Source organism: Saccopteryx leptura, chromosome 2, assembly GCF_036850995.1.
Source record: "Saccopteryx leptura isolate mSacLep1 chromosome 2, mSacLep1_pri_phased_curated, whole genome shotgun sequence".
NCBI lineage: Eukaryota > Metazoa > Chordata > Mammalia > Chiroptera > Emballonuridae > Saccopteryx > Saccopteryx leptura.
Window position 1 is genome coordinate 257570468 of NC_089504.1, and position 22060 is coordinate 257592527.

Below are 22060 nucleotides of genomic sequence, written 5' to 3' on the forward strand. Positions count from 1 at the left end.
GCCTCAGGCACTAGAGTGGCTCTGGTTGCAATATGGCGACGCCCAGGATGGGCAGAGCATCGCCCCCTGGTGGGCAGAGCGTGCCGGGTGGATCCCGGTCGGGCGCATGTGGGAGTCTGTCTGACTGTCTCTCCCCGTTTCCAGCTTCAGAAAAATGAAAAAACAAAACAAAACAAAAAAAAAAAGAATCTGTGTCTTTTGCTTTATACCCTGCTCCTTTTCTCTCGTGTGATTTTAAGGGAGCCTACACGTAATGCAAGGGTTCCCAATAGTTTAGGTCGGTCATAGGTTTGGAGTTATCACTACAAGTCAGTGATTTATTTAAAAACAAACTCTACACACAGTTATGGTACTTGGAAGAGGTGAGTCTCCCCAGGAAGAAGGCCTAATCACATTACATTAGCCGCTTTCTCATTTCTTCCTGGAAGATGGGAAGGCTCTCGGGAAAGAGAAAGTGTGGGAAGTCCGGTGGCCCGGGCAGGCCAGTGCTTTAGATGCGCTCCTTGCTTCAGGGCATGGTGAGCGCATCCGACCCCTGGCCTTGGACACAGCCTCGCCGCAGAGCCCGGGGTGACATAGGTTGGGATTATGTAGAGACATGGTTGAAGAGAGATGACTGATGTTCATAGTGATTAAGACTTGAGCATTGAACTAAAACCTCGAAAAATAACAAAAAAAGAGGAAAGAAGAAATAAGCTAAAATCCTAAAATGAGCCAATGGGAAAACAAAAACACACACACAAAGCATCTTTAGTAATTAAAGACAGCACAGCCTCTCACCACCCACCCCTCCCCCACCCTCACTGGACTGCAGAATACGGGCTTTCACCAGTGTGAGCAAAGGGAAGCAGCTTACACGCCTCACGGGCGATCACGAAAGACTGCTGTTTTGAACAACTGTTCTAAGAGTGGCGCCATCCCCAGTGTGCCACTGCACCATGCTATCCCATCACTTTATAAGCAGCTGATTCATGACTTTGCCTTTTTCTCTGTTTTAGACTATTTCATCGATCTCCAAAACAGCTTTTTATAAACTATGAAACCGCCAGTGAGAGGGTTCAGTATCACGAGACTCCCCACAGTAACCAAAAATGAGTTGTGTTTTCTGATATTGATCGATGTGTTTACTCATAGAGTCACTCAAAGAAAGCCTTCATTCTTTTGAGAGATCAAGTAGCGTAGTGCCTAAACATGTGGGCTCTGGGGTTAAATCGGTGGGGTCATCTCTGGCTCTTAACCCCTGTGAGTCATATTATAATGGTATTGACCTCACTGGGCTTTTTCATCAACAGAAGCCAATCCCAGTGTATGCCAGGTAGCTTCTAGGCACTGGGAGTGGAGCAGTGAACGAAACTGACATTCTAATAATGGAGGGAGATAGACAACACACACACAAAACACCAGTGAACTATGTAGTATGTTTGAAGGTGAAAAATGCCATAGGGAAAAATTGCGCAGTGTCAAGGGAATGAGAGTCTTGGAAGAAGGGAGACACACCGTTTTGAAGAGTGGTCACGGCAGATCTCACTGAAAAGATAAACTTGAACAAAGACTCGAAGGAGGTGATGTCAGGAGCCATGGTCCTCTGTGAAAGTGGAGTCCATGGAGAGGGAGCTGCTAGCATGGGCGTTTTGAGGTGGGCAGGTGGGGTTGAGCAAAGAAAAAAAAGCGATTGGTGTGGCCGGACCTCTCCGATGACTCCAGTGAATGAGGTGGAGAGGAGTCGAAGAAGCAGAGGGTGGGGGTCCGTCGAACAGAGCCTCGTGGACCATCGAAGGACTTTGACTTTCATCGGGATGGTGTTGCATGGCAGTAGAGTTTTGAGCAAAAATGTGAGAGGGTCCCCCTTTAGAGAGGACCACTCTGGTTTCTGGGTTGAGAACAGACATTGGGGGACTGCTGGGAGCAGAGACCAGAGAGGAAGATGTAGCAAGAGTGAAGGGAGCGATCATGGTGGCATGGACCAAGGCGGTCACATTGGAAGTGGGGAGAAGATGTTGAGTTTTAAATACATTTGAAGGGGTAGCACTAGTAGCACTTGCTGATGACTAGATGTCAAGTGTGAGAGAAAGAGGAAACAAGGATTTAGGCTTAAGCACATGGAAATACAGAATTAGGAAAGGGAAGACTGGCCTGACCTGTGGTGGCGCAGTGGATAAAGCATCAACCTAGAACTCTGAGGTCGCCAGTTCAAAGCCCTGGGCTTGCCTGGTCAAGGCATATACAAGAAACAACTACTATGAGTTGATATTTCCCACTCTGCCCCCCTCTCCACCTTTCTCTCTCTCCCCAGTTTCTATAAATAAAAAAATAAATAAATAAAATTTTTAAAAAAGAAGGAGAAGACTATGGGTGGAGGGCCCTGGCCGGTTGGCTCAGTGGTAGAGTGTCGGCCTGGCATGCAGGAGTCCCAGGTTCGATTCCCAGCCAGGGCACACAGGAGAAGCGCCCATCTGCTTCTCCACCCCTCCCCCTCTCCTTCCTCTCTATTTCTCTCTTCCCCTCCTGCAGCCATGGCTCCATTGGAGCAAAGTTGGCCCGGGCACTGAGGATGGCTCTGTGGTCTCTGCCTCAGGAGCTAGAGTGGCTCTGGTTGCATCAGAGTGACACCCCAGATGGGCAGAGCATCGCCCCCTGGTGGACTTGCCGGGTGGATCCCGATCGGGCGCATGCGGGATTCTGTCTGACTGCCTCTCCGTTTCCAACTTCAGAAAAATACAAAAAAAAAAAAAAAAAAAAAAGACTGTGGGTGGAGTTCTATTGTAGAATATTAAGTTTGAGGAGCCAGTTAGACATCCAAGTGGAGATGTTGAATTGTCAAAAACGTGTGTGAGTCAAGAGTTGAGGAGACAAGTCCAACCTGGCATTGCCCTATGGCAGTTGTCAGACTAGAGTGGAATTCAAAGCAATGAGATTTGGACAGGTCACAAAGACTTTGGGATCTGGAGTCAAACTATTTGGTACAATCATTTATTAGCCGAGTCACTTTGGGAAATCCATTCAGCTACTGTGTCTCTCCATCTAAAAGAAACAAAAACAAAAAGAATAGTTGCAACTATATCATGGGAAAATAAATTAAAATCACTAATATCTGTAAAGCACTTGGAACATGGCATAGACTTAACACCATAACTGTCAGTTTCCAGCACAACCGTTCCTGCACCCGCAGGCCATCCCGAGTGCCACCTCTGCTCATGGTTAACAACGCAGCAGTCCTTTTCTCCTTGGGGTGTGACTGCGTTTTTGGTTTGTGGCTGTTAATTGGGATTAGGAGTTCCACTGAGTTGGTTTTTCTTCCAGAATTAAACTGACCTGGATTTTTTTTTTTTTTTTGTATTTTTCCAAAGTGAGAAGCAGGGGGAGGCACTCAGACTCCCGCATACACCCTACCAGGATCCACCCAGCATGCCCACCAAGGGGTGATGCTCTGCCCATCTGGGGCATTGCCCCATTGCAACTGGAGCCATTCTAGCACCTGAGGTGGAGGCCATGGAGCTATCCTCAGTGCCCAGGCCAACTTTTGCTCCAATGGAGCCTTGGCTGCAGGAGAGGAAGAGAGAGATAGAGAGAAAGGAGAGGGGGAAGGGTGGAGAAGCAGATAGGTGCCTCTTCTGTGTGCCCTGGCCGGGAATCAAACCAGGGACTTCCACACACTGGGCCGATGCTATACCGCTGAGCCAATCAGCCAGGGTGTGACCTGGATTTTTGATGTTAGCACTGCCTCGGTTGTTGATGATGTTTATAAAGCCTGTGTGTATGTTAGTATCTGTTACTTGTTTAGAAAAAAAAAAAAGAGAGACAATCACACATTTCTTCAGTGTGGCTCTCCTTTGCTTTTCTCAGTGCTCAGCAGAGGAGCAGCCAGGTCCACAAGAAAAACACCATTGGAAACCAGGTAGGAACCGCTTCAAAGAACCAGCGCATGCATGCCCCAAAGAGTTTTCGCTTGATTGACTTTTTTTTTAATGCAAATTAATCACGTGCACATTTTTTGTTGGAAAGGCAGCTTTCCATTTTGTTTTGTTTTGGCTTTTTAAAGTTTTTAGAGCAAATTGTATTTTTTTTTTCTTTTGGCTTCATTCTGCAGTTAACCCTATTGATTTAGTTTCAGTAACTTTTCTTGCTCTTTGCTCTGCTTTTCAAATTTGACTCCTCGTGTCTTACTTTGCTTGCTTGCGTTGCCAGTGAACTTGATTTAACAATAAGTCCACGAGTCAGGTCAAGGTTAAAAGATGGTGAGTAGCTGCATGAGCTTTCTGATGCTGCCGACTAGTTCACACGTTTGCACAGCTTGGTAACAGTGAAGGGACAGCTCACCGAGAGAAGGCAGCTGCCACATCTCACCGCTGCCACCCCAAATTTCTGCTGCTTGATAACGGTGTTCATTCCTCCGAAGATCTGATCTTTCTAGCTTTGCGTTAACGGCTGACCCACTGTTTCAGACTAACAGCGCTCTCTGGAGATTGCGTTAACTACCGGCAGTTTTCTGTCTCTTTCGTGTTTTATGTGATAATGAATATTTTGCATTGTTATTTCTTTTCAAGTCAAAACAATGATGACGTTATAGTTTTGGTTCTTTTTTTTTTATTTTTTATTCAGAGGTACAATTATTGAACAAATTGAAACCTCTGCTCTAGATTGCTCTTCCATTGTTTTGAAAGAAGAGGTAATAACAGACTTTATTTTAAAAACATTTTTTTTTTCTGAACTAAAGCATATAATTCTTTGCTATTTCAGGGAACCAATCTTCCGCCTTCAAGGCAAATTGTACGAGCTAAGTTCTGTAAGCTTTACTGTTGCTTTTTCATTTAGCTTCCTATGGGCACAGTTTGTCTTTAACTGATTAACCCAACTAGCGCTTGCTACTAATTTTTTTTAACTTAGGTTGTCTTGTCCATAACACCCTATCATTGAAATTAAAAAAATCCTCTTAAGAGGGTTCATCCCTTCACTGCTAATAACTTGCTGTGATTGAAAGGTATGAACTAGTAAACCCTAAAATGCTGTAGTAATAAACCCTTAACATTGTGGGTGCTTTGATATTTCTCTAATTTTAATGGACCTTAAAATAATTAAAATCATTAATGATCTCCACCTCTGTCCCTTTATGCTATGTTGTTATATGGTGTAAGCCTTTGTATGATACTCTTTCCAAATAAATGTTGATGACGCTTCTACAAGGTGGGTGAATACTGAACATCTGATTCATTGTATTTGTTGACAAGCCTTCTGAGTTCCATTTATTTGTATTTATTTTTTTAAATAATAAAAAACAAAATTGGTTGCAATTTCATATGGTTTTACAGTTGAACCTTTTAAAAACAGACATTCTGTTTTCATTTTATGGAAGTATAAAACCACTGTCAAATTACTAGCACAGTCATTTTTTAAAAATGACTACACTCTCCTATCTACCACGGATGAAGCAACCTTGAAGTCTTCCTTCTAACCACTCCCAAGCTGAGAACAAGATTGGACCATGGGCCAATTATTTGTCCTATGTTGTTTTGGAAGAAACAGATTTTGGAGCTAGACATCCCTGGGTTCAAATTCTGATCTGTCACTTAGTAGCCATGTGGCCTTGGACAAGTTGAGTCTGATTTTGATCAGTTGGGTGGTGGAAAGAATAGAAATGATCTCCGCGGGGTGATTGGGAGGATATGATATAAGATACATAGTGAGGTCCTGGATATGTGTCTGGGAAAGCAGTGGTTTTCAACTGCTATCTCTGTAATCACTGGGTCTGTAATCTTCATACAACATCAGGGTGGTTAACTCTTTCACGGACTGGCACCAAATTTCTGGCGGACCGGCAGTGGTCCGTGGAGCAGCGGTTGAAAACCATTGCCATAAAGAGCAGACACCTTGCTCCCAGCAGGTAGGTGCTGCTTTTTGAAACTTTTGGGGGAGAAGACACATAAAGTGTAAGAAAATAATGAACGTTAATAAAATGAGAACAGTAAAAAGACTTTGGAAAGTTAGGAGCCGTGACAGATTGTTCAGAAGATTGCAATGTTGGGAGGAAGGCCTGGTCGTGAGGTGGAGGACGTTCCTGGGAGTCTTCTCCGGGATCCACGCGTCTCCAGCTCAGGGAAGCGTTCACTTACTAGGGAAGCAATAACCCAGCGGCATTCGTGCGCACTCTGCATCACATCCGAAGGGAAACTCCGAACCAGATTTCAATTCTATTGCTTCCAAATGCTCAGATCATGCTAATGTGTTTTTGTGACTTTTCTTTTTCTGAGCACTTCAAAGCCCACACATTATGAAAGTTTTATAACTCCAAAGATAATAGGGTTGGGAGAATGTTATAATAGGATGCAGATACTTTATCCAAACCCCTAGCATCCAGTTGTGCCCTGAAGACCAGAATTTTTTGAGTTTTAGAAAAACAATACATCATCTGTATTTTATATTACCCAATATCCAATATTTCTGTGGGGTCAGAGGCAGTGAAACAAATGAATTGTTACACCAGATAGATGACCTGAAAGATACAGATACTTTCATGTCAAGTCAGGTTGTGCTGCCAAATTTGTTTAAAAAAACAAACAACCATCTTAATTTGCAAGTAATGGATTATGAACCTGAATATCTTACTTCTTGGAATCAAATGCAATAATTACGTGCAATACAGTCTAATTTAAGGACTTTTTATATATTTTTTGTATTCCGAAGTGAGAAGCGTGGGGTGGGGGTGAGGCATGCCCACCAAGGGGCAATACTCGGCCCCTCTGGGGTGTTGCTCCATTGTGGTCAGAGCCAGTCTAGCGCCTGAGGCGGAGGCCATGGAGCCATCCTCAATGCCCGGGCCAACTTTGCTCCAGTGGAGCCTTAGCTGCAGGAAGGGAAGAAAGAGATAGAGAGGAAGGAGAGGGGGAAGGATGGAGAAGCAATGGGTGCTTCTCCTGTGTGCCCTGACCGGGAATCGAATCTGGGACTTTCACACGCTGGACTGACGTTCTACCGCTGAGCTAACCATCCAGGGCTAGGGAATTCTTTATTGTTGTTCTTCTTAGGAGAAATGAACCGGAATGACTCGAAACCATTTTCTTTATGAATCTGAATATCTGGTGTTGATTTGGGTTTGTATTAAATAAAACAGCTTCGCCAGGCACAAGGCTCAAAGGCAGGGAGGCTTGGAGCCCAACTTGCCAACTGCCACCAGCTCTTCTGGTCGGGTGCTGAAACCCTGCCGGGTCCTAGAAAGTGGCTCATCCATCCTGATAGCCTTCTAAGGCTCCTGGTTGTAAGAGATTGCTGTGCAGAGTCTGTACTGAGATATGTTAGAAGGATTTAAGGAAAGCAAAACTCCTCTTTAAAATCTAAATGCCATTCGCTTTTTTACCTGCCTAGAAATTTGCTTAGATGTTTCACAAGTGGATGTCGGCAAACGTACAAAAATAGATGAGCGCGCAATTCGCCTCAGGTTGGACTGAGAAAAAATTTAAATGTAGACTTCATTCAGTCCTTTATTCATCAAATGTGTTCAAAACCTATTAGTGCCCAAACAGTGGGAGGTGTTGAAGACAGTGATGAGTAAGTCAGAGGCCCCCGCTCGGGAGCTCACAGCCCAGTGGGGGGAGGGTACAAAAGCAAATTGAAGACTGCCTCCCTTTTCAAGGCTAGTTCCTCTGGTGGAGGGGTTGTGAAATCACCCTCCCAGCCTGTGGCTAAGGGCTCATGGAAATGTCATTTCTGTGAGAGGTTGGCCCTTGATCACTGGACCTAAAAACACCCTCACCCCCAGTGTCTGGCTATTACCTTATCTATTATTTTTCATTTTACTTACTTCCCTAGGATGACCTATGCTGCATTAAAGATATTTTTCATGATGTTGAAAGCAATGGAATATCACTGTAACGTTTTAGGCATGACCATATTAACATACTAGAAATCTAGCTCGTCTGCTTGTTGTGTGGAGAAAGTTCTGAAGGCAGGACAAGGTTAGAAAAAGAAGACTAGTTTGGAGGCTGTTGCTGACAAGAGATTTTGGTGATCTGGGCCAGACTATTAGTACTGGATTGGCAGAAAGGCTGATGAGGTTGGGAGAATGGAGTAGGAAGAATCAAAAGAATTTGTGATGAGCTCAGTGTTAGGAAGAGGTCTACAGATCATTAGCAAGGCTGGTCAGATATCCAGTTTAGGCACAGGGGTGGTGGTGCTCTTCTGGAGAAAGGAACAGAGTGAGAAACCTAGATTTGGACTCAGAAGGGTTTTTTTTTAGTGTGAGTCACTGTGAGGGACTGGAGTAAAAATGTCCAGTGGGAAGTTGTATGAAAGTGTCTACAGTTCAGAAGAGACAGAACCTATTCCAAAGGTCGAAGGGATCCATCAAAGGATTTCCAATAGAGAAGGGATATCAACTGATTTGTGTGTTAGAAAGATATGGATGTCAGTCTTATAGAGCAGTGTGGAGGAGTAAATCTAGAGATATGGAAATTGGTGAAGAGGTTTTTGAAGTAGTTCAGGTAAGAAAATACAAATGTCACTGGCAGGAGATATGTAGAAAGAACAGATTCAACATACACTTAGCAGGTGGAAAGAATTAGTACTAGTTCTGGGAATGTTAACTCATCCTCCAAGGCTATGGCTGAGGGACGCACTATTGGGAGTATGGAGGAAGGAGGAACAGATTTCAGGGCCGATTGTAGAAGGGATTTCAGTTTTGGACATATATATTTTGTGCCTATTGGCAACATCAGTAGAATTTGTGGTTCAAGACTTGTTTAGACTATAGATAAGAGTTTTACCATGTACTTGGTAGCTGATGCAGAAGTTGATGAGATCATGTTCGGAGGATAAGTTCACAGGAGGAAGTATGGGAATTTACAGGATGATGGAGAAAGAAGGGTTTGGAAAAGTGAGGAACTGAAAATGAGTCTAAGAAGTGATGAGAGAGGTAGGAAAACTTGGAGAGTAGTAGAATGAAAGCCAAGGGAAGAGAGCATTTTGGGGTGGGGCGGGAAAGGTCTGACAATATTAGATGTTTCCGAGAGCTCAAGAAACATGGGGGTAAATACCAATAGTTGGGCTGGTAGAAGATCCCAGGCAGGTCATATCAGTCCTTCTGGTCTGGCAAATTGTGCTCCTACTCTATAGCTGAAAGGTAGCATAGAGTGGAGAAAGCAGACCAAGAAATTGATACCTTGAGGTGGGGTCTTTCTTAGGGAGACAGCATGTAAGGTCAAGAGAGCAGATGAGTTAAAGTTTTGAAGAGAGGTTGAAATAAAAGACTGTGTCATCTGATAGGAATGATTTTCACTGATGTATTTGTCAGGACAGGTCAACCAAGTAACAAACAATCCCAGAATTTCAGTAGCTTACTGTAACACAAGTTCAATTCAACCAGCCATGACAAACCAGGGAAGGCCCTTGAGATGGGGGGGGGGGCAGCCCTGCTTTGCATGGTAAGTCCTAGACTTTGGGGTTCTCTTCATTCTTCCAGCAGATGGGAAAGAGGAAGCAGCTTGAGTGAGGGGGGTTTGTAAGAACCAGCCCATCAATGACACGTCATTTTCATTTCCATTCCATTGACCTTCACTCAGGGATTTGGCCCCACCTCACTGAAGGGAAGCTCACACCCAGGGACAAGAAAATACAAAAGGTGATGTTGATTGAAACTGGAGAGGAAGTAGGTGAGTCAGGCCACTGAAAGTGGGGGTTTTACTGAAATTGGAGAAGTATGTATCAGTGTTAAGGCAAAGAGGTGGTGGGGTCGGAGGTTGAAGTCAGTGAGTGGGATGTTGTCTCTCAAGGTCAAGGGGATGACACCTGAGCATCAGAGATGTTATTGGAACAAGAGGGGACAGACACTGGAGGAGAGGAAACAGGTGATGGCTACAGACATTTATGGAACACTGTCTGTTTTTAGAAGGCATGGGCAGTTGAGAAATGGTGAGACAGTTTCCTGGATTTGAATATGTTAAGGTCCAGGGTATATTGTGACCAAGAGGATTGGTGTGGCATTTACATGACAGATAATCCACTTCTTTAGCTACTAGAACCTGGAGAGAGAGGTCCAGCTGACGTGCTCCTGGACCCAGGCTGCATCCAGCTGCATTTGTACAAGTAGGGAGATGTTTCCCTCCATTGGGGGCAGAGCAGGTGCTTGCCTGGGGGTCAGGGTGCCTCCTGGTCCCAGGTTTTGTTCCCCACCAGTGGGCCTTCTGCTCTTACTGTGGATCGGAGTGTGAAATCTGGCTTCCCCAAACCTGTCATCTCCTGACAACCTTCTTGAATTGTAGGCTGCAAGCACAAGAGGTTTTTTTTTTTTTTTTTAATTTTGTTTTTTTTAAATCAAAACAGGGCTTCTTTCCTCCCTCTTTTCTGAAAGCTAGTGTTAGTAGATGTTAGTAGCCCCTTTTTCTTAGGACGTCCCACAAATTTCAAGAGTCATCAACACATCCCAACTTCCTGAAATACTCCTCCCAAGACCCTTGGCTCTTTGACCTCTGTAAGTACACGGTTTGAGCCCAAGATTAAGAGAGGTCAGAGGTGAATCAGATCTTTTACAATGGGGTTACAAATATTGCCACCTTCCTAGCCTCCTCACAGCCCTCCCTCTTTACCCCACTCAGCCAGTCCCCCTTTCATGGCCTGTCACTCTTAAACTCCACCCTTGGCTATCTGTTTCTGTATCAGGATTCCTTCAGAAAGTCCATTTCAGAAAAATTCAAAAACCATCGGAAAAGAGCAAATTTGTTAGCTTACGTAATTGAACATTTCAGGGATGGAGTTAGCACTCTTTTATTCGTGGTTGATGCACTGATTTGATGAACCACCTGAACTGAATGAATTCTTTCCATTTTTTGGTTCTGCTTCTTTGCTGTTGGCTCCCTTCTTGGGCCCACAAAGCTTGCAGTGTGGTAGCCATAGACCCTGGGAGATTTCCTTTCTAGTTTGAATCTAGCAGAAATAAATGAGTTTCTAGAGAAATTGAGGCTCCCATTGATTGGTCAGGTTTGGATCATGTGCTCTTTCCCAAGCCAATTACCGTGGCCAGAGAATGAGATGTACTGATTGGCTGAGGCCTGATCACGTGGGCTGGAAGTGGGGATGGGCTTCTTCTACCTGAAAGTCAAAGCTGTCCTTGGAAGAAGGTAACACAGACATTGCAGGAGGTGTGTCCCAAGGGATGCTGCAGCTGCTTGTTGAGCAATGGTTGTCTTGAACAATTTATTTGGGGGTAGTATGTTCTTTATATATGTTATCTTCTTTATTAAAGGAACACAAGATGATTAATAATGTCTTATCAAAACCCTATGTTTCGGTTATTAATGAAATGTAATGGCTTTTCCAGTGCATCCTCTGACCTTCTCTTCCTCTTTCCTTCCTCTTTGCTTTATAAAGAAAACTGTATTAACTCTGCTAAACTGAGAGGCAGTGTAGTGCAGTGGTCTTTCAGAGCTGGAACTGTGAAGCCACCGTGTGACCAGGAGCAAATGATTAACTTTCCCGTCACTCAGGTTTCTAATCTGTAATAAACAGTAATAGTAACAACTTCCAAGAATTAAATGAGATGTTGAAGTAGCTACTAGAACAGGAGCTGACAGATAGGAAGTGCTATATAAAGTGCTTGCTCTTACGATTTTGCTGTTATATACCTATATTATTCTCTTAGTCTTTAAGAAAGATAGTAAAGTAATTGCTTTTGTTTGTTAATTGAGCTGTTTCCCCTTGGAAGTGGAAAGACTGCTACAAAGCGACAATGAAATCTGACTACCCAGTCTATGGATTAATTTTTGTTTGTTTGTTTGTTTTGTTTTTTGGTTTTTTTGTATTTTTCTGAAGCTGGAAACGGGGAGAGACAGTCAGACAGACTCCCGCATGCGCCTGACCGGGATCCACCCAGCACGCCCACCAGGGGCGATGCTCTGCCCACCAGGGGGCGATGCTCTGCCCCTCCGGGGTGTCGCTCTGTTGCGACCAGAGCCACTCTAGCGCCTGGGGCAGAGGCCAAGGAGCCATCCCCAGTGCCCGGGCCATCTTTGCTCCAATGGAGCCTTGGCTGCGGGAGGGGAAGAGAGAGACAGAGAGGAAGGAGGGGGTGGGGGTGGAGAAGCAAATGGGCGCTTCTCCTATGTGCCCTGGCCGGGAATCGAACCCGGGTCTCCCGCACGCCAGGCCGACGCTCTACCGCTGAGCCAACCGGCCAGGGCCTAATTTTGAGGACAGCTTTCTGAATATAGAATAAGAAAAATGCTCCCACTCCCAAGATTTTAGTAACAGTTTAACATCTATTTTAAAATAGATGTTATATATTGTTTGAGCTGTTCTTTACTTAGTTCTTTTAATTGAAAGTGCTTTTTGAAAAACTTTATTTGACAGAAGAATTGAGTAAGTTTTTGCTCCCATCTCTCTATTGATCCTTGAGGCAGCCAGCTTTCATGAAAACCCGGTCATGGTAAGTCACAGCATTTAAACCCATTTGCTGTTCTTTTTATTTATTTCTTAAATGTTTTCCTTAGTCAAAAGCTGTTAGATCTTGAATAGAGTGAACTTGGGTGGGTGTGTATGAGTGAATCTGGTATTTCAGTTAGCTGGGCCACTGTCACAGAATGCCGTAGGCTGGGTGACTTAGACAACAAACATTTATTTCTTGTGGTTCTAGAGGCCGGCAGTCTGAGATCAGGGTGCCAGCGTGGTTGGGTTATTGGTGGGGGCCTCATTCTTTTTTTTTTTTGTATTTTTTCTGAAGTTGGAAACGGAGAGGCAGTCAGACAGACTCCTCCAACCGGGATCCACCCGGCATGCCCACCAGGGGGCGATGCTCTACCCATCTGGGGCGTTGCTCTGTTGCAACCAGAGCCATTCTAGCACCTGAGGCAGAGGCCACAGAGCCATCCTCAGTGCCCAGGCCAACTTTGCTCCAATGGAGCCTTGGCTGTGGGAGGGCAAGAGAGAGACAGAGAGGAAGGAGAGGGGGAGGGGTGGAGAAGCAGATGGGTGCTTCTCCTGTGTGCCCTGGCCGGGAATTGAACCCAGGACTCCTGCATGCCAGGCCGATGCTCTACCACTGAGCCAACTGGCCAGGGCGGGGGGGCCTCATTCTTAAAGACAACCTCGTATGAACTTCCTTGGTATGGGGAGAGAGACAGAGAGTTCCAAGTTCCTCCTCTTGTAATAATCCCATCACGGGGCTCTCCTGACCCCATCTGGCCTTGATCTCCTCATGCTATCTCATTGGGGGATAGGGATTCAACGTATACATTTTGGGGGAACACAAGCATTCAGTCCACACAGCACTGGTGACCAATGAAAAACTCCAGTAGCTGGTTGAATGTGTTTCCTTTTCATCCCTGCTATGAAAATATCTCCAGAGGGGCCAGTCAATAGGTTCTAAAACCAACTGTCTTTGTTTTAATAAACTAGAGAATGGAGTCCTTAGTGAAATGTATGGCCTGCTATTTTGTTCTACATCTATTAAACCTAGACTTCTGTTTGGAATGGCATGCCTCTTACAAGTTTTTCTAGAAGATACACAGATGTGTTTACTATATTATTACAACTTAGTTACATATTTATTTATTTATTTATTTTTGTGACAGAGACAGAGATTCAGAGAGAGGGACAGACAGATAGGAAGGGAGAGAGACAAGAAGCATCAAGTCTTTGTTGTGGCACCTTAGTTGTTCATTGGTTGCTTTCTCATATGTGCCTTGACCTGGGGGCTACAGCAGAGTGAGTGACCCCTTGCTCAAGCCAGCGACCTTGGGCTTCAAGCCAGCAACCTTTGGGCTCAAGCCAGTGCCCATGGGGTCATGTCTATGATCCCACGCTCAAGCCAGCAACCCTGTGCTCAAGCTGGTTAGCTCACACTCAAGCTGGATGAGCCCATTCTCAATCTGGTGACTTTGGGGTTTCAAACCTGGGTCCTCTGTGTCACAGCCTGATGCTCTGTCCACTGCGCCATGGCCTGGTTAGGCTGAGTTACATCTTAATTGAGAGCTCAGGGCTTAAAATCAATGAGGGGAGAGTCCTGTCTACTCAGTTACCAGGAGAAATCCCTTCAGTAGGCAGGACCCAGCCCTGTGCTCCTGCTTTGGTCTTTCCTGGGCAACAGGGCCTGGGCTTGTTTGGCCAGGGGACAGGCACCTGGGCCAACTCGGGTCTCTCCTCCTGCCTCTCCTGCTGTTCCACCAGCCGCCTCCCTCCCTCCCTCCTGCCCTCTTTTCTTCCCTCTGTCCCTTTTGTCTTTGCCTGTCTCTCTTTTTATAAAGCATGTTATGTTTGATTTTCAAATAAGTTTTTCTATAGCACTATACATTTTTATTTTCTCCCACCATCATTTTATTAACCACTGTCATTTTAGACCCGAGTGTTTCCCTAAATGAACAGGTAAACGACATCTCAGCGTCTCCCTGTCCGTGACTGTGTTCAGTGTTGGCGGACCTTGGGATCATGTCCTTTTCTCAGTCTGGGAAGAGTAGCTCTCATTGTTTCAGTTTCCACTTCTGTGATCTGCAGCCCCCATCTCAGAGGAGAGCGCCCCCTTCAGTCCTGTCCCCCACAGCAGCCTCGGCGGTGCAGGGGCTCCACGAAGGTGACTCCTCCCGCCACCACCAGAAGAGTGGCTGGTTTTCTCTCATAGATGGGTCTGCCCCCAAGAACACACCCATACACACTCAGCCCCTTGCCGCTCCTGATCCCAGGCCGGGAGAATGCCTACGGCCAGCTCCTGTCCATCTCCCTCTGGTCTCTGTAGCTTCGGTGCAGTGAAGCTGCCAGCTTGATCAGTGGCTGGTCTTCTGGCTGCGGAGACTTTGCGGGGAGGGGTTAGGATAGAGCTGTCTGAGGCCCATAACTCATGTCACCGATTTCCGGTGTGTGTGTCTGATTTTGCAGTTAAGCTTTTCATTTGTTTTGCATGCTTCACTTTTTCTCTGTGACGTACGTAGTTCATGGTGCAGAAAACATAGCTTTGACTGTCAGCCAGTGCCTCTCACCTCCAGGTGTAGTGGCTGTTATCGTTTCCGAGTATATATGCACCTGTACACAAACATGAGTACACGTACACAGGTGCATGGTGTATGAAGCACTTATATATGGCACATATCTTACACAATAGTTGTAAGCACCACAGAGGCAAAGGATTTTGTCTCCTTGTTTATGGGTGTGTGCTGTGGCATCTACAACCTGGTGAAGCAGGTGCTTGGTAAATGTATATATTTGAAGTTGAACTTGCTGTATCCACATCACGATGTGTCCTGGACACCCTTTCATGCACAGACAGACCGAAGACAACAAAGCTTGTATCACTGGTCCATTGTGCTATTTACATTCCACAGCACAGATTCATTAACCCCCACCCCCCACCAAGGAATTTGTGTCAGTTCTGGTTTTTCCAAAAAAGCTGAACCAGCTATATAGACCGAGCCATGTAGGCGAGTATATGGATCCCAGTACTAAATGTCATTGAGATGGTCGTGGTCCCACATTATGAACAAGTCAGGTAATGTCTTATGTCGATAGCTTCACTAAACCATCCTTGCTTTTTGGAGTATAAGCCCTATGTGGCCACGAAGGAGTGAATCTTTGGCCATTGAATTAGTTTTCTCAAGATTAGTATATTTTACTAATGAACTAAAGCTATTCTTTATGAAAATAAATAAATATATTCATAAATGACTAAATGAAAAATAAGACGAACAAATACGCAATACTATTTTTTTTTTCTTTTTCCGAAGCTGGAAACGGGGAGAGATAGTCAGACAGACTCCCGCATGTGCCCGACCGGGATCCACCCGGCACGCCCACCAGGGGCGATGCTCTGCCCACCAGGGGGCGATGCTCTGCCCCTCCGGGGCATTGCTCTGCCGCGACCAGAGCCACTCTAGCGCCTGGGGCAGAGGCCAAGGAGCCATCCCCAGCGCCCGGGCCATCTTTGCTCCAATGGAGCCTTGGCTGCGGGAGGGGAAGAGAGAGACAGAGAGGAAGGAGGGGGTGGGGGTGGAGAAGCAAATGGGTGCTTCTCCTATGTGCCCTGGCCGGGAATCGAACCCGGGTCCCCCGCACGCCAGGCCGACGCTCTACCGCTGAGCCAACCGGCCAGGGCAATACGCAATACTATTAAACATTTCTACCGGCCAAGACGTGTCGCAGACACAGAGGAGAAAAGAATACTGTATGCCTTGTTCCTGATTACCTCGATTTGTTGGGTAAACAGGAGGCTGGGCTGTTTGTTGAGAGCCAGGGGAGCAGGAATTACAGGAGAGTCTTAGGATGCCGGTGGAACTCAGTGTGGCTGCCGAGCAGAAGGGAAAGAGGAACCGAAGGGCTCTCAGCTGTTGCTCTGGTTGGGGTCTCACCACCAGTTCACAGGCTGACGCTCCAGTGTAGAGATGCTGATTTCTTTCCTTGTTCTACTGAGAAAACCCTAGTCCTTTCCGTGCAGGGAACGAGGGATTCCCGAAGGACTGAGGATAACATGTCCTTGCCCGCAGAGGTGCCCTGGGGGCTCTTGCTAGTGACGCTCTCTGTGTCCTATGCCAGAAGCTCCTTTCGAAGGGATGTCACTGGTTCACTATGACAGTGAAAACAAGTCAGCAGAAACCAAAAAATTCTTGTCTACGTTTCCAGTAGAGCTCTTTTCTTATTTTTTCCTGTTGTTTTCCATATCGAAGTCAAGTCCACCCAACACAGAAGTAGGTCTCCAAAGCACCAGGACCAAGGCAAATTCTAGTTTGTGTCCCTAAAGCATGGAGCTCTTTGCACTCAGTACAGGAACATTACAGAACTGTGCTAGAGTCAGAATGTTGAGCCCAGGATCCTCAAACTATGGAGACATCTTTACATTCTTAAGCTGTTTCATCGAGAGTATCCTAAACCATGTATTAATAGAAAAGAAAGCTCATGTTGATTGCATCAGTTAGGTGGGGTTGGGGGTGTCTGGCAGTCAGCCTTGTGGGCTCCATTCTCGACATCACTTCAGATTAATCTTGAGTCTCATTGCCAAAGTACCTAAATGTCGGAGCATTAATCCTGGCATTAGGTAAATTGCTGGGCCATTTGATCATAATTTTTAAAAATTATATTTGGTAATAGGATACCCCCATTTGAGAACAGTTTTTCCCCCCTCCTCAACAAAGGATGTATCTTCTAATGTTAGGCCACAGATTTCCCAGATAGGAGTTGTACATGTCAGTGCAAAATTCTATTTGTCATTAAGTTCCTCACCCCTTCCTAAAGTCACCCCTTTTCTCCTCTCTCCAGACATTTCAGCATGAGTAAGTCTCTCTTAGCTTCTGTGGAATCATATGAACTTATCCTCCAGAGGAGTTTGTATGGTCCAAGTAGATGGTGATTTTTAAAAATATTGAAATTCCAGAGTCAGTGAACATAGGTTGAATAAATGTTGCTCTCTCTTGTGACGTTTGTATTATGCAGAGGCCGGACCTATTATGAGTACCAACATGGTATAACTTTCTTTTTTTTTTTAGAGCAAGGAGCATGTCAGTTTACTATCTTATAATGATGCCAATATTTAGCATTTATTGAGTGCTTTTAGGAGCTAGTATTAAAATTAAGATTTGTACATGGATCACCTTAATGAATACTTCCAAGAGCTTTTTAGGAAGGTCTTGTCATTGTCCCGTTTTGATGGATGAGGAATGGACAGTCATAGCCTGAAAGTGACTTTCTCAAGATTACTCCATAGTAAGTGAGGGGTTTGGGTTTTTACATCAACTTTTTATGATAAAATTTGTCAAATATACCAAAGAGCTAGAAACCTAGTTCTGTGAATGCCCCTACATTTAACAGAGGTTAACTCTGGCCTTTTTTTTTTTTTTTTTCTGAAGCTAGAAACAGGGAGAGACAGTCAGACAGACTCCCGCATGCGCCTGACCGGGATCCACCCGGCACGCCCACCAGGGGTGATGCTCTGCCCACCAGCGGGCGATGCTCTGCCCCTCCGGGGCATCATTCTGTTGCGACCAGAGCCACTCTAGCGCCTGGGGCAGAGGCCAAGGAGCCATCCCCAGCGCCCGGGCCATCTTTGCTCCAATGGAGCCTCGGCTGCGGGAGGGGAAGAGAGAGAGAGACAGAGAGGAAGGAGAGGGGCAGGGGTGGAGAAGCAAATGGGTGCTTCTCCTGTGTGCCCTGGCCGGGAATCAAACCCGGGACTTCTGCATGCCAGGCCAACGCTCTACCACTGAGCCAACCGGCCAGGGCCAACTCTGGCCATTTTTGATGTCTCTTCGTAAGTGTGTGTGTGTGTGTGTGTGCACGCGTGCACACATATACATACTATTGGAAAGTAAGTTGCAGGCATCATGAGCGTTCATCTCTAAATTCTTCATAAGAAAAAGGTCATTCTGCATTTTTGTCCGCACCTCCGATTTTCTCACCGAAGATTAACAATGGTTTTTAATCCTATTTTCCTTGTGATTTAATCACAGTCTTGAAAGAGCTAATGTTGGTCTCAGATTTATACAAAATGATCAATGTGGCAAAGACTAGTGTGGTTTATGTGCCTAACAGTATATATTGCCTAATGACCTAGGTGCAGAAAATAGATACAACTTGTCAGAGAGGATCTCTTGAGCAAACTATAAACATGTCGAGCTTTAGGTAAACTAAAAACTAAAGTTTCTTACCCCCCAAAGTTACTGTGAAATCTCTTTGACTCAGCAACTAAGCCCTTCCCCACCCGAGGGAATTCTGTGAGACTGACTTCTGCGGAACGGACGTCCCCTGGCCAGGAAATGAGCGCCCTGGTTTGGTAATCGAGCTGACATTCCTTGAAGCTTTGCGCTGGGTTGTTGCCTCACCACACAGTTGGCTGGAGTGTTTGTGCTGATTCCTGGTAAGGTTATTTACACGCCGAGCTCGTGATGGATGGCCCCCGTGGGTCGACTCTTCTATGTGCCGCCATTTATATAGTCTGGGTGGGGCATTGCTCGGAAATGGTGCACGTGTACACATGAGCTTGGGAAATACAAATATGAATAGGAAACTCAGGCATCATAACTTCGTTTCTAGATGCCTTTGATTCCCCTGTGTTTGTAGCATCACACGAATTCTTTATCTATGGAGTTCCCACTACCTCCAGCCCATTTACGAAGCTTTAATTTGAGTCTCTGTTGTCTGTTCTTACGAGTCTTTTATGAGAGAGCACGATCATAACTAAAATGTTGGTTTAAAAGCAAGTTGTTTTATTGTTTCCTGCCCTGGTCTGCTAAACGCGATCTTCTTAATTAAGGCAAGCCATTTTTAGTGTCTGTTTGCGTGCTCAGGTTTTTTTTTTTTTAATTTTATTTCTTTTTTTTTTTTTTCCTCCCTTCAAAACTCGTTTCCTTGCCCAGCAGCTCCGGTCTTCCTGTTGACCCGCTGCACAGCGGAGGAGGGGGAGAGGAAAAGGGGGATTTGTTTTCGAGAGTGCAACTATCTATAAATGACTTCCTCTGGTTCGGTACATCCCGTGGCGGGGTTTCATTTTCACATGCTCGGCCGCAGGCTCCGTGTCCTGGTGGAAGGCACCCTGTCATCCTTCACTCATCCTGTGCACGGAGCTTGCCCACTGCCGCGAGGATGTACTCCTATCACTTCTGGCGTGCCTCGGGCTTCTCTTCCTGAGGCCCATAACTCATGTCACCGATTTCCGGTGCATGTGGAGTCAGGTTTGCAGAAATATGAGACAGTTTAAAAATTACAGATGCAAAGGCCCTTGGCCGCTTGAGCCAACATCTGCAGCTAGTTTACTAGATGAAGCCGAATAGCCTCTCTGAGTGACTGATATTGAGCAGGGCCTCCCCATTTCCCATCTGAGATCCGAAGGCCGGTGACTTACGTGTTCCTTGGTTTGCGGTGGATACTGGCAGTTCCTCTGCCGCGTGCCTCCCGTTAGTAAGTTTTCTCACAGAGCCTCTTGGCTCGCAGCCCATTTTCAACTAGCCGTGATTTAAGGGAGTTAGCAAGAACAGGGGTCATTAAAATGCACCAATAATTAAAACCCTGTACCTACCTTCACCAGAATCCAGCCCTCTCTCCTAGAACTTGATGCTGACGCTCCAAGCAAGTGGACACATCTCCCAAGACTTTCTCGTGTTCCGCTTTGGCGCAGACGACAAAATTAAAAGTCTGAGCACATCACTCCCTCGCTTACTCCCAGCCACTCTGAAGTACTTCTTTAGGACCTTTAAGGACAAGTCCACACATTACCATCTGTGATCCATGCCCTGCCTGGCTCTTGCTCCTTGTCTTTGTCACCAGCACTCCTGACTCTTTGGGCCAGCAGCAATGACCGTCAGACGATGCCTCCATCATCCACGCTCTTTTCCTGCAAGGGCTTGTCATGTGCTCTTCCTGTGCCTGGAACATTTTTTTTTCTTTTTGCCTGAACTACAAACATCATCTCATTTTGTTTGGTTTAAATATCATTCCCTTAGGAGTACTTCCCCCGCTTTCTGCACTATTTTCAGTCCTGCGCTGTGAGTTCCCATAAGAACATGGACCTTTCTCGCCCAGTGTTTGTATACTTCCTGGTTTAATGTTCTTCTCCGCCACTTGTCTGTGAGCTCTGTGAGGTCAGGGGCAGTTGTCTCTGTTTTCACTGCTATATTCTCCAATTCTAATGTAGAATCTGCTTCAGATGGGTACCCACAAAATAACTGTTGAATAAAGGAAAGAGTTACTTTTTTTGTTTGTTTGTTTTTTAGAGGGAGGAGCCAGACAGGAAGGGAGAGAGATGAGAAGCATCCACTCCTAGTTGCGTTACTAGTTGTTCATTGATTGCTTTCTCCTATGTGCCCTGACCCAGGGAGCTCCAGATGAGTCAGTGATGCCTTGCTCAAACCAATGACTTTGGGCTCAAGCCAGTGACCTTGGGCTTCAAGCCAGCAACCTTTGGGCTCAAGTCAGCAACCATGGGGTCCTGTCTATGACCCTGTGCTCAAACTGGCAACCCTGTGTTCAAGCTGGTGAACCTGTGCTCAAGCTGGATGAGCCCGCACTCAAGCCAGTGACCTCGGGGTTTTGAATCTGGGACCTCAGCATCTCAGGTCAATGCTTGATCCACTGTGCCACCACCAGTCAGTCAAGAGTTACATATTTTAAAATCTAGAAGTAAATGGCCAGCCCTGAAGGTGTGCTGTACAGTAATGGCTTAGAAACTGTGATGTTAACATTCAGAAGGAAACAGCTAGACTATCTTGAGGCTGCTTATTAACATTGAATGTTACTTTTTGTCATCTAGAGGGGGAAAAATGGATCTGAACTATATAATTGTTACTCAGAATTGTCATTTCAGACTTGCCTGTGGTGACCATTCAGATTCCCCCCTCCCAAATAAGTCACCAGAAAAGTGATTACCTATATAGGTCTGAAATGGGATTCTGAAGGTATTCAATTCCAGACTTGTAATGAAACTGAACAAAACTTGATTGACATTTAGAGGTAACCACCCAATTATGAGCTGTACTTAGGCTACAGCAGGTGCCTTTATCGTTTGAGATAGGAGAGTTCTACATTTCCATCCATGGCCTTTATGCAGACATCTCCCAGACCATGACGTGCAGGATGCCTGCTGCTCATTTACAGAAAGCCCTTAGTCTGGGTCTTGCCCCTGGTTTAGAGCCATTGCACCAATAATTTATTGACTAACCTGGGACCCAGGGAAAGCTGAAGTATTCCAAAGGCACAGAAAGCCTGGTTCGTCTCTTCTTGGTGGAGACATCTCCCATGTATTCAGCATGTACCACCATGTGGCTGACACTCTGCTGGGTCTCAGGTGTATTCATCCCATTTGCCCTCACACCATCTATTTGAGCTGGGACTGTTTGCTCCAATCCTCAGATAAAAAACAAACAAGCAAACAAACAAACAAAACCCCCCACGAGACTGGGTTAGATTTAAGGATTTTATCCAAATCCACACTGCGAGCCACAGGCAGAATCATTCAAAACAAGATGATGTAAGTGCTGGATTCAGATAATGAGCAAAATAAATGTTCAGAGAAGGAAGATGTTCGTTCTTCTGTGCTGCTGGGGATCTTTGTTGTTCATTGAAACAGTATCATAGATTGCTTCTTTCTTTTTTCCTTAGAGTGTTACATTCCTGA

The 22060-nt window shown here is 45.5% G+C and overlaps 1 protein-coding gene across 4 annotated transcripts in view; it reads left to right on the top strand.

Moving 5' to 3' along the window:
* DNM3 (dynamin 3) overlaps positions 1-22060 on the top strand; it is a 457675-nt gene that overhangs the window by 185701 nt on the left and 249914 nt on the right. For 3 of the 4 annotated variants that reach the window (XM_066371511.1, XM_066371509.1, XM_066371512.1), the window contains exons 13-14: positions 3844-3895; positions 4738-4767. In XM_066371511.1, coding sequence (XP_066227608.1) covers positions 3844-3895; positions 4738-4767 — 82 coding nt within the window. The remainder of the gene's footprint in view (positions 1-3843; positions 3896-4737; positions 4768-22060) is intronic. The other variant, XM_066371510.1, reaches the window with a different exon arrangement.